Source organism: Lygodium microphyllum, chromosome 2 (assembly GCF_053477565.2).
Source record: "Lygodium microphyllum isolate KBCC chromosome 2, Lygodium_microphyllum_v1.1.10, whole genome shotgun sequence".
NCBI lineage: Eukaryota > Viridiplantae > Streptophyta > Polypodiopsida > Schizaeales > Lygodiaceae > Lygodium > Lygodium microphyllum.
Window position 1 is genome coordinate 32603876 of NC_141136.1, and position 14753 is coordinate 32618628.

General features: G+C 47.8%; 1 protein-coding gene across 2 annotated transcripts in view; it reads right to left on the minus strand.

The window, feature by feature from the left end:
- The window catches only part of ILA (putative protein kinase regulator ILITHYIA), a 147349-nt gene that overhangs the window by 33495 nt on the left and 99101 nt on the right, over positions 1-14753 (minus strand). For both annotated transcript variants that reach the window (XM_087692010.1, XM_087692008.1), the window contains exons 49-55: positions 14553-14690; positions 14349-14471; positions 14113-14184; positions 13900-14012; positions 13609-13767; positions 13276-13372; positions 12963-13145 (exon numbers count right to left, since the gene is read on the minus strand). In XM_087692010.1, coding sequence (XP_087548136.1) covers positions 12963-13145; positions 13276-13372; positions 13609-13767; positions 13900-14012; positions 14113-14184; positions 14349-14471; positions 14553-14690 — 885 coding nt within the window. The remainder of the gene's footprint in view (positions 1-12962; positions 13146-13275; positions 13373-13608; positions 13768-13899; positions 14013-14112; positions 14185-14348; positions 14472-14552; positions 14691-14753) is intronic.

The window sequence follows — 14753 nt, forward strand, 5'->3', positions numbered from 1 at the left end:
CAACTTTCAGGATTGCAAGCCAATTAGTACACCGATGGAGACTAGATGCAAGCTATCTTTGCATGAAGACAGCTCTCAACTAGATCCCATATTTGATGGGATAGGGCAACTCTCAGCTGGAAGCACACAGCAAACAATAGAGAAAGTGAGAGTGAAGACATAGCACAATTCCCAATGCAATTCCCTAGTGTAAGTGAAAGTACAAAGTACAACCCTTAAACTTTAGGGTTGTTAAGGTCCGTTCACACCCGAGGATCACTGACACTCCTCCCTGAGCATAGGTGTGAGTCAAACCCAACAATTTCACATTCCATGTTCCAATTCTAGTGAAATGCATTACACAGTGACCCTGACTCTAATTGTTAATATCCAATATTAGGTTTGGGAAGAACATTGCACAAATCTATGAGATAAAAGGCCTATTCCAGCAGTTACAAAGCCCTTTGAGACAAAATTACTAAGTTGTGACATGCAGCAACCTCCAATGGAGCCTAGGAATTTTTTTAGGTGCCTCAAAGAGAACACCCATTAAAGAAGGCCCTCATAAAGAGCAACTCAGTACACCATAACTATAGTGCTTGCGTGAACAACCAACCTTGTAGGCTGCAGTGCCAGATCATAAGAGAGGCTAGGTGAAAGGACCTAAAATTGGGTCAAATTTTGAAAAGCAAGCACAAGGTTGTTCCACATTGTGATGGAACACAATTCTAACCTGAAATATACAAAAGTAAATAATGTTGCTTCCTGCTGCTCATGGCTCCCTAAGATTCATCCATTTCCTCCTCACAGTAGTCTTCCTGGAATTTTGCCACCTCCTCCAATCACGGTAACCATGAAGCGCATTTTGAGAGGTGTCAAATGTGAAACACTTTTCACTAATGAGTTGTTTCAAGATGTGACATTTCACATACCTGTCTTGGTCTTTGGGCGGTAAAAGCAATTTCTATTAAAACCCAACTCAATCTAACGATTCTAAATGTGCTATTTTGCCATTTCATGTGCGTTTCACTTGGAGGCTAGACAAGGGAGACAAGCTTCATGCTTAAAAGTAACATTTTGGGTTTGAGACATTTCCGAGGTGAAACATTTCACAGTCACCGTGGCTCAGGCCTGACCTGCCCCAACCCCCAGGCCCAATCCACCCCGGCCTTGTACTATCCTGCCCCTGCCCCTGCTGATCAGCCCCACTGCCATCTTCTTCTCGGCTACTCTTCTTAATCTCTGCCACTGTTCTACTTTGCCCCCACTGATATCTCATACAGACCAGCAACCTAGGGTGAAGTAATCCCTGCCATCTGAGCGCAAGGGGCTGTCCCTCAGATGGCCAGGACAGTCTACTAATAAAAGCCCCAAATGCCTATCTATATGCCAAGATGTCATCCAAACCAATCTTTTCTGTGGTATTGGCCTCGCCATCATTGAAAGCAACAATTAGGCCTTCCCCCTGGGAGTAATACCTGCTGGATATGGTCCAGCAGCTGCAACAAGAAAATAAAAAATTTAAGGAGGAGCTCAATGGAACAAAGAAGAAAGTTCAAGAATTGGAAGACCACATCAACCAGATGAAGAAATGCGAAGACAAGACCAAAAAATCAAAACATCAAAGCAGGAGCTGAATGGAACAAGGAAGAAACTTCAAGAATTGGAAAAGCACATCAGCTAGATGAAGAAATGCAAAGACGAGACCATCCACAAGAATTGGAAAAGCACATCAGCTAGATGAAGAAATGCAAAGACAAGACCAACGCCTCAGCCAGATGAAGAAATGTGAAGACAAGACCATCCATCAGGTACAACAATCTGAACCAAATAAAGAGAATCTACTAAAAAGTTTGAAGCTTGGGTCACCAAGTAAATAAGGGTAAGAAACCTGGATGACAAATGGGACAACGTTGAAGTCTTAGATGGAGAGATCAAGAAAGATATTTTTATTCAGAAACAAGAAATCTTACAAAGAAAGGTGTGTAAAGCCATCCCTTTCATTACCATTGGGGGATCCTTCAATAATGGTCAAATGAAAACAATTGGTTCTAAGATGCACAACCATGCAAGAAAAAATATAAGTAATGAAGCAAACTAGATCCTTGCAAGGAACTACGATATGGATGGCAAGTGAGCTCACACCCACCCAGCTCAAGAACAGGAAGCAAGAAGTGGCTAAAGTACATGAAGCCCAAAGATGGAGAAAGTGGGTGATCTATAGACATGGTAGAGCCATCATTGCAGAGTTTGAGACACCCCCAAGGAAGGGAAGTGAATCATCTAAAAATGTTTACGTGGACCTTATATTATAATGATAGGCTGACCTGAGCTGTTACTTTTATTTTTTGTTTAATTTCCAATTGATTATGCCTTTCTGGCCCCCTAAGGGGAATGTACAAACGATGATTAATGTAGACATTATTTTGTTATAAAAAATATATGGGACTTAGATATCAAACTTGGTAAGCTTGAAGAGTTAGGGAAAGCTTCTACTTCAAAGACCCCACCTATGGTAGATTTTGTCAGCCGTTGCATACTGTGATAGTATGGAGTATGGTCATAGTGAGACTACGAGATATATAGAGATCCTTTAAGAAAGAGTTTGATTTTTTGAAAGGATGGAAAGATTCATGTAGATGAAATGCATGTCTCTTCCTACAAACTTCCGGGAGAGAGGTATACTAAAGATTCTTAAAGATCTTGCAAATGCAAAATGTATATGCATATGTATATGCTCATATCTATGGACTGCAAATAGAGAGATCTCCAATTTCAAGTGCAAATAAGAAAGAAGAGTTATCGGCTATGTATTGTTTATTCTCAATTCAATTAGTCACAACATTAGATGGAACCTCTGGATCTGCGAAGGAAGGCCACTTGATGAGCTGGAGTGGGATCCGGGAGAGTGGCTTTGGCCAGCCATTGTGGTCACCAAGAAGCCACCAAGGTTCCTGGAGTACACCGCCAGGATTGGCAAACACGTACTGATACAGGAGGATATGGATTGGGCGTAGTCACATAGTAGGCACTAGGCCGAGCACAGCATCACGGAGCCGTTCCGACGGACCTTCTGGCGCCGCCTATGGGACAGCTGGAGGCCGAGGAGGGTATCTTATTTTTTATGGCTGGTGGCACATGGAGGCTTGGCGGTGAGAAGCTGGCTTGCCCAGATGCAGAAGGAGGGAGTTTGTAACCGCTGCACAGAGCAGTCTATGGAAACCCCAAAGCACCGTCTTTGGTCGTGTGAGGCAGCACAACTCGAGTGGAGAGCAGTATGCCGCATCCTTCACCGCATAGCACCCAGTCTTGGATGTATCTCTTGGGGAGCTTTCTGCTAGCAGGCGGTCAGCCAAGGCCGTCACCTTCTGTATGAGGCCACGATGCAGGATACGATATTCATTATCGAGGCAGGGTCGTGCAGTGGAGGCTCTCCCCATCCGCCAGGTACTGGAGCCCACAGCAGACCGCTCTAAGGTATGGGAAATCATAGGAAGTCTTACTAGTTGGCATATCTGGAAGGCGCGGTGTCAGGTGGCTTTGGCGGGGAGAGACTTTCAATATATGCAACCTTAGCAGAGCTTTGGACCTCCATCATCCACTCCCTTCGAGGCCGATGGGATCACGTGCAGAGCGAGTCCAGGGCTCGTCAAGAGCTCCAACAATATTTCATGCGCACTCGGGGCGGTCAGGACCTGTTCTTTGTGATGCAGGCAGGCAGCCCCAGATGGCGATACACCCCCCCTCCATGGCTTCTTGCCCCTATCCCCCCCAGACCACCTTGAGAGGCTTGTGTGTGTGTGTGTGTGTGTGTGTGTGTGTGTGTGTGTGTGTGTGTGCACACATATATATAAATTGCAAATAAAGTGTGGCTAATTATATTACTTCAGAGAAAACCTTCAATACCAAGAAGTGCTCATGCTCAACAGACCAAGCTAGAGCTGGTGAAAGTCACACATACATCATACATACAAGCCTCTCTAGGCGGTCTAGGGAGGATAGGGGCAAGAAGCCATGGAGGGGGGGGGGGGGGGGGGGTATATCACCATCTGGGGCTGCCTGCCTACACCACGAAGAACAGGTCATGGCTGCCCCAAGTGCGCATGAAATGACCACGGAGCTCTTGACAAGCCGTGGACTCGCCTACACCCGATACCATCGGCCTCGAAGGGAGTGGATCATGGAGATCCAGAGCTCTGCTAAGGTCGCATGTACTGAAAGTCTCTCTCCGCCGAAAGCCACCTGACACCGCACCTTCCAGATGTGCCAACCAATAAGACTCCCTATCATTTCCCATACCTTAGGTGGCACATGGAGGCTTGGCAGTGAGAAGTTGGCTTGCCCAGATGCAAGAGGGAGTTTGTAAGCGCTGCATACAGCAGTCTATGGAAACAGGTAAGCACTGCCTTTCGTCGTGTGAGGCGGCACAGCTTGTGTGGAGAGGAGTATGCTGCATCCTGCGCCGCATAGCACGTAGCCTTGGATGTATATCTTGGGGTGCTTTTTGCTGGCAAGTGGTCATCCAGGGCCGTCACCTTCTGTATGAGGCCGGGATGCAGGATACAATATTCATTATCGAGACAGGGTCGTGCACAGTGGTGGGTTTAGAGGCTCTACCTATCCGTAAGGTACTGGAGCCCACAGCAGATATGATACCCTCCTCGGCCTCCAGCAATCCCATAGGCAGTACCAAAAGGTCCGTCGGAACGGACCCGTAATGCTATGCTCCGCCCAGTGCCTGCTGCATGACGGCGCCCCATCCATGTCCTCTTGCATCAGTACGTGTCTTCCAATCCTAACAGTGTACTCCAGGAACCTCGGTGGCTTCTTCGCGACCGCAGTGGCCGACCAAAGCCACTCTCCCGAACCCCACTCCAGCACATCAAGTGGACTTTCTTCCCATATCCACAGGCACCACTCCTTGAGCTCCTGCCAAAAACCAAAGGGTCTAGCTGCCATGCTTCCTCTGAAGGCCAACCACCCGGATCCTCTTGCATGAAAGGACAGCTATCCTCTCGTCCTGCTGCTAGAGGGTCAAGAGCTAGACGCCCCCCCTCCAACACTCTGAAAAAGGTCCCAGGTGGAGCACCAGCCACTCTTCCTGCCACCTGTAGGGGGATGCCTGCTGTTGAGAACCTAGCGGCCCATACCTCCCCGGGCTCTATCGGCTCTCCGATCGGGGGAGCAAGCCACTCCTGAGGTATCGCTGTGTCTATCTCCCTTCTCCTCAGCTCTACTCCTCGCTAGCAGCCTGATACTTGCTTCAGTACCTCCTCGTCCACCATCCTGTACACCTCCCGCCATGTCCTGATGGTACGAGCCGGGCCAACCTTCCAACCAGTCCACTGGATGTGGGGGCTTGCCAATCTATGCCCCTTCTCGGTCCCTAACTTGGGGGTTCCAAATCACCGGCTGACGGTCTATCTCCTCCTGGCAGACTGGGGGGCTTTGGATTAGGGCCTTACGAAGGCCCTGTCACATGCGGAGCAAGCTGCGTAGGAAGGGTGATCTGAGGGGGTGATTTGGGCTGGTGTGAAGATCCATCTTAGAAACGGTCTCCACTCACCGCCAAGTCTCGGTCTACAGTCCTGAAGACCGTCCTGCAATAGGACCTTCCAGGTCTACCCTCCCAGTGTGAGGCCACGGACAACTAGCTTGCCGAAGAGGACCATATTCTGATACTCTGGGTCTATGATCCCAAGCCCTCCCTCTAGCCGATGTCGTAAAATGGTCGCCCACACCAACTTGGCCCTGGAATCCCTGGAGCCATCTGACCCGGACCAAAGGAAATTCCGCACTAGGTGGCAAAGCTGCATTACGCAGGAGGAGGAGAAGCACCAACATGAGGCGATGTACTAGACTGTTCCTAGGACGACCTAGTTAACTACCAGGGCTCGGCTGGCTAGTGAGAGGCGAACCGTACTCCAGTAGGTCAGCTTCCTCCGAATAGAATCGAGAATTGGAAGAAACTGCTAGGTAGGAGTGATGTCGAGTCCCACTTGGAACCCTAGGTACTGGATGGTCTGTCCTCTACTCACCCATCTAAATCCCAGGTGGACGCTCCACTCTGTGCTAGAGTCGGGTCTGTGAGGAAACCAACCGACTTTCGCCAATTGATTTTTGCTCTCGTTGCAGTACAGAACGCCTCAAGAGCCAACCTCCCTCTCTCCAGCATCAATTTGTCGTCCTCTATGTAGAGTGTTGTGTCATCTACATACTCTGAGTCTAACAACTCGGTCTCCTCTCTTACTGGAAGTGGGAGGCCACGTAAACCGCTCACACATGACCTGAGGAAGTGAGACATCGCCTCTGCAAAGAGAAGGAACAGGTACGCGGCCAGGGGACACCCCTGTCAGACCGATCTCTCCAGCCGACACTCCTCCCCTCGTCTCCCTCCCTCCTATGAGAACCCTGATGGTGGCCGATCTGTAAAGTGTCGAGACCCCGGAAATCCAAGCCTTGGGGAAACCCAACCTCACCATGGTGCCTTCTAGAAAATCCCAGTCCACCCTATCATAGGCTTTCTCAAAATCCAAGAGTAGTACGGCCAATCTCTGCCCACTATGTTGGGCCCACTCTAACGCCTCAAAGAAGGTGAATACATTGTCCAGGATGCTCCTATCCTGGACAAAGCCTTTCTACGTGTCGTGGATAATGTCCAGAAGCAAGGGGCGTAGTCCCCTACCTATCATCTTTGCCACTGCCTTATAGGCCACTAACAGTAAGGTGAACGGTCTCCACTAGGAAAGCTCCAACCGGTCTTCCCCTTTGGGAAGAAGACTGATAAGGCATGCCGATAGACTCCCTGGCATCTACCCTGAGGTGAAGATCTCTTGAAAGGCCAACAATAGAGGGTCCTTCACCACTTCCCAGAAGATAGCGAAGAAAGCCTTACAGAGGCCATCCTCTCCCATGCATTTCTGTCCGTCCTGTCTATGGAAAGCCTCCTCTAGTTCCTTCTCTGTGAAGGGGCCTAGGAGGGAGCGTCCCATCTCCTCTGTGACAAGAGACGTGATGTTATCCCAGACCTGCTATCTACATCGATGTCCTCTAGTTGAAGCTGTCTCCTACTGGAAACGGCGACTATAGTAGTCAGTGGCAATCTCCATCACCTCCTCTGGGCTGAAACGGGTCCTCCCATACTGATCTCAAATGCTGCATATCTGCTCTCCTGCGATGCGAGGCTGGTGCATCTGAAAAAACTCCCTGCACATTGTGTCCCTCTTCTGTGCCTAGAAAGCTGGTAAGGTGCGGAAAGAGAACTCAGAGCGCTTGTCCTCTAGGCCAGCAATGGCTGCTCACACACGCACCTCCTATGCATGGAGAGTAGGATCCCCTGGTGCCTCCTGTAGTAATCTCTACGTGGGTGCAAGGTCCCGCCGAAGTGTTCTCTCCTCCTCCCAGCTCTGTTGCATAGCCTGTATGGCTACCTCTTGGCAGATTCTACTCTAGGGCCTCTGCAACCTCCTCTGCGATCTAGCCCCTCCTGCCCCACTCTCTGGTCCAAATCTTCTCTCTCTCTCATCACCTCCTCCCTCCTGTAGATCGAGTCAAGGATTCGATAAGATCATGTATCTAGGGCAGGTGTTGGGGGATCTAGTGTCAAGAGAACCGGGCAATGATCCGACAACGTGGTGCCTACCAACTGCCCAATCTGGCCTCCCCGAGAGCCTCCCCACTCTCCCACATAAAACCTATCCTACCGCTCCAGCAGGACTCCACTAAGCCATCTGTATCCCCAAGAGAAGTCTAGCGACCTCTCCCTCCTATGGAAGGCAGGGTCTCTCCAGGTATCGCCTGCTCCTACTGTCGGTAGAAAGACCACTCATGCCTCCTGCTCCTCCCCGGCCATGCCCTCGTACTTTCTCCCTCTGCCCTGCTGGTGCTCCAAGGCCTCCACGTTGTTGAAGTCTCCTCCAACAATCCAGGAGTCCACCTTTGGGAGTCCTTCCGCGATCTCCACGCAGAACCTATTGCGTGCCCTAACCTCCACAGGGGCATAGATATTAAGGACTCCAAGGCACGAGTCCCCAATATCCAATTTGATCCATAGCAACCTCCCTGCCACTATCGTCCATTGGTCTCGAACACAAGCGGTAAGACTCGGACCAATAGAGTTACATACCCCTCCACTCCTACCATGGGCACCTATGGCATGCTCCCAGTAAGTGTACGAGCTGCTTGAAAGTACTTTCCCTACCCGCTGGGCTTGGGTGAAGGTGAGCTTGTGCTCCTGTAGAAGTAAGATGTTGATCCGTCCGAAAAGGGCAGGCTACAACTCCTGCCGAACAATCAATTTCCTAGAACCATGTGCCCCACTGTACTAGAGCCTATTCACATTCCATGATGCAAGGTGTAAGCTCATGGGGAAACCTGTGACTGCCCGAACAGGCATCTGTTCAGTGTGGAGGCTGCTGATAACGACGAGGAGCTATGAGGCATGCAGATACGCTTTGCCGTCGGTCTGGACGGTGAGCTTCATTCCCCCATGGTGGCCCTCGGCCGGACCAACGGGGTGATAGAAGTTCCAAGTAGTACTATCAATGCATCAATCAACCATGCTAAGAGTCGAGACTCTGTGCAATGGTAGAAATGGGCCGTTGTGGAGGGGCTCAAAAGATAACGATCAGGTGAGGGACCTCGGCACCAACCCACCAGTTAATGGCCATCATGCAACCAGGCCATTGCTATGGAAACAGTGCTAGTTCTTCTTCTCCCATCCACTGGGAGGTGTGGTCTGCCACCTGACTATTCAACTCTTCCTCTATCTATGTCGTCGTCCACTTCCCTGAGTCAGAGGACTGGAGAAAAAAGGCGTAGTTTGGTCTATCCGGTGGTGCTAGTAGATGGACCTTGCCTCTCCTTGACTTACGAACCACGAAGATCCCCACCTCTAGAGGTAGTGGGAACTCTCCGCGCTCCGAAACTCTCAAGTAGAACCATTGGCCACTGCGGAAGAACTCCTGTGGCAACAAGTGTATCTGTCTCGGGAAAGTGTGACAGCTGCAGAGGTGGATAAGCTAGTGATTGTATGGACGGGGGAGGACTGATGGTGCGAAGAGGATATAGGCGTATGTGGCTCATCACCTCCTGTGGGAGGCGAGGGGTGGATCTGGGGAGGGATCACCTGAACCAGGTGCGGATCAGGGAGGTGCTTGGTACGGGAGGTGGTGGGGGGAAGGATGATCGAGGGATGATGGGGTGGACGGAAGTACATGGCGGGTGTGGGGGCAGGCTGGTGGTCCTCGAAGTGGGGGGCTGTGGGCCAGGGTCAGTGGAGGGGAGAGGGGCGCCTGGGATGTGGAGAGAGGTGGGTATGGGGGCTGTGGGAACTCAGGAGAGGTAGTCTGTGGCGCGGGTGGTGGATATACGGGGCTGCGGCCATGCCAGGTGGGGGGGATAGGAGGGGGCTGTGGAGTGCTTTGCCAAGGGGGCGTCGCATCCCCGCCTGCTCCTTGCTGCCAAGCCTGGGTTTGAGACACAGGCTACGTCCTTCCCCTGCCGTCTTCCTCTCTGTCATCTCTGGACCCGTGTGAAGCCATCAGCGTCCACCTGCGGGTCTGTCGGCGGAGCCACCTTAGCTCCGAAACACGTACAACCTGTTGCCTGATGCCCAAAGTCGTGACAGCGAAGGCACTGGCCTGGCTGCCCCGTCACAATGACCTACTGCCTAAAGAAGTGCACCCCCGCCTCAATCTCTAGGAACTGTGGGATATTCTTCACCTCTTTCACTGCCACCCGTACCTTTGGGACTCTTGCAACTGTCACTGCATCCGCGAAGGACGCGGGAAGAATAGTGCCGAAAAGCATTCCAAAGTCTTCCACCAACTGGCGATACTCAATTGCCAGGCCGGGGAGAAGAAGAGTGACTGGGTACTAAAGAAACCTATTGTGGAGTGCAAACACCTCCACAGTAAAGCCCTTGTACCAAGGGACCATGTGTATGACCCCCTTCGTGGACGCATATGGTGAACTGGCGAGTAACTCGCGCAATTAAAGATAGCTCCAAAGTCGGTCCCAACCAACCATCTGCAACATCATCCTCACACTCATCATCAGATCCCTCAACTTCTGTCTTCTCTTGCTACAATTTTGTAGGACCACGCTCCATCATCAAATACGTTTTGTAGAACAACAGACTTGTAAATTCATTAGAGCACCTCTTTTTGGAGCTTTTCTTCCATTTGAAGACCAAGAAGAGAGCCATGTCAATATGTAGTTGATCCATCATGAAGAAGAGCTGATTTTCTTTCTCAACCTGCTCTTAGTTCATAACGATTTCAATACGTATATGCATGTGCACATGTACAACCTTTGCATGATCTTGTGAGAGAGAGAAATACTTCTCTTTGCCCTTAATATTGAGCAGAAGCTGTTACATTGAAAACTAGACATCTTGCTCTCAAGAAATAAGAATAATCTCAACCATTTTACCTTTAAAACATTACAGCTGACAGAATACTAAAGTAGAAGAAGTACAATACAAAGAAAAAGAGGGCAGATACCAAACAAAATCTGCATGTAATCCATAAGCTCAATATCCAATACAGCCCCACCACGACTTTGCATTCTACTAGCCACACAAGCTTTCTCGAACAAGATACTGTAGATCTGTTTCCCAACTCTGGGCACCCTTAGTCTGCCCAATTGCCACCCCGGTCTTTCCGCCCCCTCAGCACATCATCAAAAAGCCATGTGACCACCTGAAGAAAAAAGGAAAATATGTAACACCACTCACACACCACATGCTTGTGGAGAACAGCAAGAGGCCACCTGCCTGCTGATCAAGCTACACTGATCATAAACCACACAACTGGTGAAACTGGTCCTGCTAGGCATATACCCTCCATAGTATGAATTTTGAGTGGCCTGCATCTCTGTAAACACAGACCACCTGCTTGAAGTCGCATGTTGCTTGAAGCCACCTGCCTTGTGCAAGTTACAATCTCTACATGCCCCACGCCCACCCGCACAACAAACAAACAAACAAACAAACAATGCACATATTGCAGACATGCTTTACTAGGGCGCCCACCAGGCATGAGTCATTGCCGCTGGCTGCCAGTTTGATGCACATGTCTCTGCCACCACACATATGTCAAGCTATTACTTGTCAAAATTCAATTCTTGACCACCATATTTGCTGTTTAGAAGGCCATCTAAGCGGCCCACCGAAGGCTCACACATCACAAGACAGCTGAGATTCACCTGCAGTAGTCCACCTTGTTCCCCTTCTACTAACAAGGTCAAACTTCCATTTAAGGAACAAGGGCTAAGAGCTGCCAAGTTAAAGCCTAATTTGGTGAGCACAATGGCTGACCAAGCAAAGCTAAGACAGAGACAAGGGGTAAGAACACACAAATGATTAAGCTCTGAGTTGGCTCACAGAGGAAATGCCCCACAGACCCTACTTGTAACACAGAACTGAACCACATTGTCTCAGCTTTGATCAACTTAGTACCATGCTGAAGCATCCCATGCAGGACATGTTGGAGGGATAGTCCATCTTATGGGATGTGATAAAGAAGCCCCAAGTTCCACTTGTCTTGGGCTACATTAGCTTCAAGTTTTCTGTTTAAGCACATTTTCTTTTCCTGTTCTCCACGAAAATATGTTCCACACATGATGGACATTAAAGACATCAATATGACTCTGTTTTGTTTCCTTCATTTTTTCCTCCGCAAATCTTATATAAGCCTACCACATTCCCAAGAGCATCCCATACAGACATGTCCAAAATACAGGCCCTCCGGAAGTTCCTAATGCTCATGCAAAAGCAAAACCTAAATGCAGAGAAAAGATGACTCTGTTTTGTTTCCTTCATTTTTCCCTCCACAAATCTTATATAAGCCTACCACATTCCCAAGAGCATCCCATACAGACATGTCCAAACTACAGGAGCTCCAGAAGTTCCTAATGCTCATGCAAAAGCAAAACCTAAATGCAGAGAAAAGATGACTCTGTTTTGTTTCCTTCATTTTTTCCTCCACAAATCTTATATAAGCCTACCACATTCCCAAGAGCATCCCATACAGACATGTCCAAACTACAGGCCCTCCGGAAGTTCCTAATGCTCATGCAAAACCAAAGCCTAAATCTTATATAAGCCTACCACATTCCCAAGAGCATCCCATACAGACATCTCCAAAGTACAGGCCCTCCGGAAGTTCCTAATGCTCATGCAAAAGCAAAACCTAAATGCAGAGAAAAGACCTGCAAGCAGATAATAAGATAACAGAAAGACATGCATAATAAGTGTCACTCTAGTATTGTTAAAACCGAAAACATAGTAGTTGTCAACGACGATAACAGCATAGGCAATGGAAGATTTGTGTTTGAAACAAGGCCACTGTTGTAGACATGATTATCTCTGATTTCAGAGATGATTCTATTTGAAAAGGTATCAATCTACAAAAAGCTTTCTTCCAAACTAATTTTCAACTTCATCTAAATTCCTGGTCACATTCCCAACTAAACACATTATCAAGGCGTTACCCCAAATTCCTAAAATCCCTATTCGTCATCCTCAAAATGGAAAGTAGGAGGGGCAGTGAGCATGAGCACAAAGGAAAATAAAAATGGGGGAGAAGAGATCGATGGGAGGGGGAATGGCAGTTAATTCAACAATGCCTCGAATTTCAGCAAGGGTCCATTAACAGACCTTTTACAAGTACTGTCTTTTTTATTGCCAAAATTTTCCCAGCACTTGATTGACACTCTTGTACACATTGTATTTCTTTTCCTAAGCATGCAGGCAATTATGGCAGCAGCCACACGTAGAGAGGTGTTATGGAAGCATTGTCATTAAATACAGAACATTTCACATTAATAGCCAAAAACTCAAATTAAAGCAGCTAAAATTGTCATCTATCATCTTTTAGAGGTTTGCAAATGAAAAGTTCAGAAGTTTGAATTCATCCATTGCAGTGATAATCAGAAGTAAAACCACAGAACCACCCTGCCACCGGGCAAGGATCCCACACCTGTGAAACCATGCCAAGCGCTCTTGCAGAAGATCCTCTAATTTCATCATCCTCAGAAGGAAGGAAATTTTGCAGCGTTGATACAACCCTTGTAATGACAGGCATACTCAAATTTTTGCCAGCATGCTTTAGGACACCCTTCAGAGCAACGAGCATGGCTTCCTTGACACCACCTTCAGAGCTCTGTCACCCAAGAACCACAGGTTTTTACTGTTAGAACCTAGCCGGCTCCATTTGTAGCATATTAGCCATAAAAGATAAAAAGCATGAAGGATTTGTCCTTGACATCAGATAAGCAGAGAAGAACATCTACCTGAAGGCCATTTAGAAGGTCTCCCACTAATGGATCCACACGAGCACTAAGTGATGTAAGTTTGCCTAGTGACCAAGCTGCTCTCGACCGCACAGCTCTGTGAATTTCAAGTGACAGGATAGTCATCAACCATTTTATTAACAAGGAGTTAAACTTCCCAATATATGTTAGAGACCTTCCATGAGCAACAGGGCTCTCATTACTCTGCATCAGATATGATGGAACCTGCTAGCTAACCCCTTAAACACAGACTTCTTTTTTTTTGTTTTGTTGTGTGTGCACATGTGTGCACGTGTGTACACAATTTACCAGCCAAACTCCTAGCACACAAACCTAGTATTGTCTTGAAGACATTTAATAAATGTTGTCTGGAGCTGTGGTAGGAAAGGCTTTAAAGCAATGCCCCCTTTGCTGATGATAATGCCAAGAGTGGCCAAGATAGCACTCTTAACCTGCCATGGGAATCTGTCTCCTATAATACGAATCAAAGGCCTGCAAACAAAGTATTTCAGGTAATGTAGTCAGCTATTGGATGGAAATACACATACATGCAACAGGACATATAATCAAAGCAAAAAAATGGAAAAATAGAAAGAAAATACATTGAAGCCTTGAAATAAATACCCAGTGATTGGAACAACAAATGGTTTCAGCACTTCAACACTTGTAACATCAATCAGCTCGCCTAAACCTTCTGCAGACTGTTCTCTTAATTCAGCTGATCCACTCATCAGGCCCTAACAAGGCACTCTGACATGTCAGAGCTTTGAAATGTTTAAGAATTACCTCTAAACACACAAAGGACCTACCAAAATCAACATCTAGACAGCTCTTTACCTGCAAGAAAATAGGGAGTACAGGCTGTAGGGCTTTCGGGAGACAGAAACCTGGAACTGTGATAGGAAGTCCCTATAAACATCCAGACAGCAAAATAATAGTTGAGCAAAATATTGTCCAAGTGAAAAAACCACCAAAGATGAGCTACAAAGGCTTTTCTCAACGGCAAGCTTCATCACTTCATCAAGCCTACGTTTTCTCAACAGCATGATTCGTCAAACCTATGATTTACTAACCTTTCGCTTGCGACGTTCTTTATCTCTGGCAGTGGACACCGCATCTCTGAGAACTTTCACATAGCTAGGTAGATTTTCTTTTGGTATGGTGCCAGTCACACTTGACAATGCCTCCCATGCAGCCTGGTGCACATAAATGCATGCTCATATAGAAACCATTTGTGCAATTAAACTAAATATTGAAATTGCAGAGCATGCCCATACCTCAACTGTTGCAGAATCCAAGTCTGTCAACATAACAACCAATGTTGTGATCAAATCAGGAACCTCCTCAGCTAGATCCAACTTGCTATTTCTGAACAGGAACCCAACTAGATATGCACTGCCTCTCCTAACAGTGACCTGTATGGGCAAAGCAATTTGATTGATACTCTTGTACCTTGCTTAATTGAGGGCTGAAGTAAA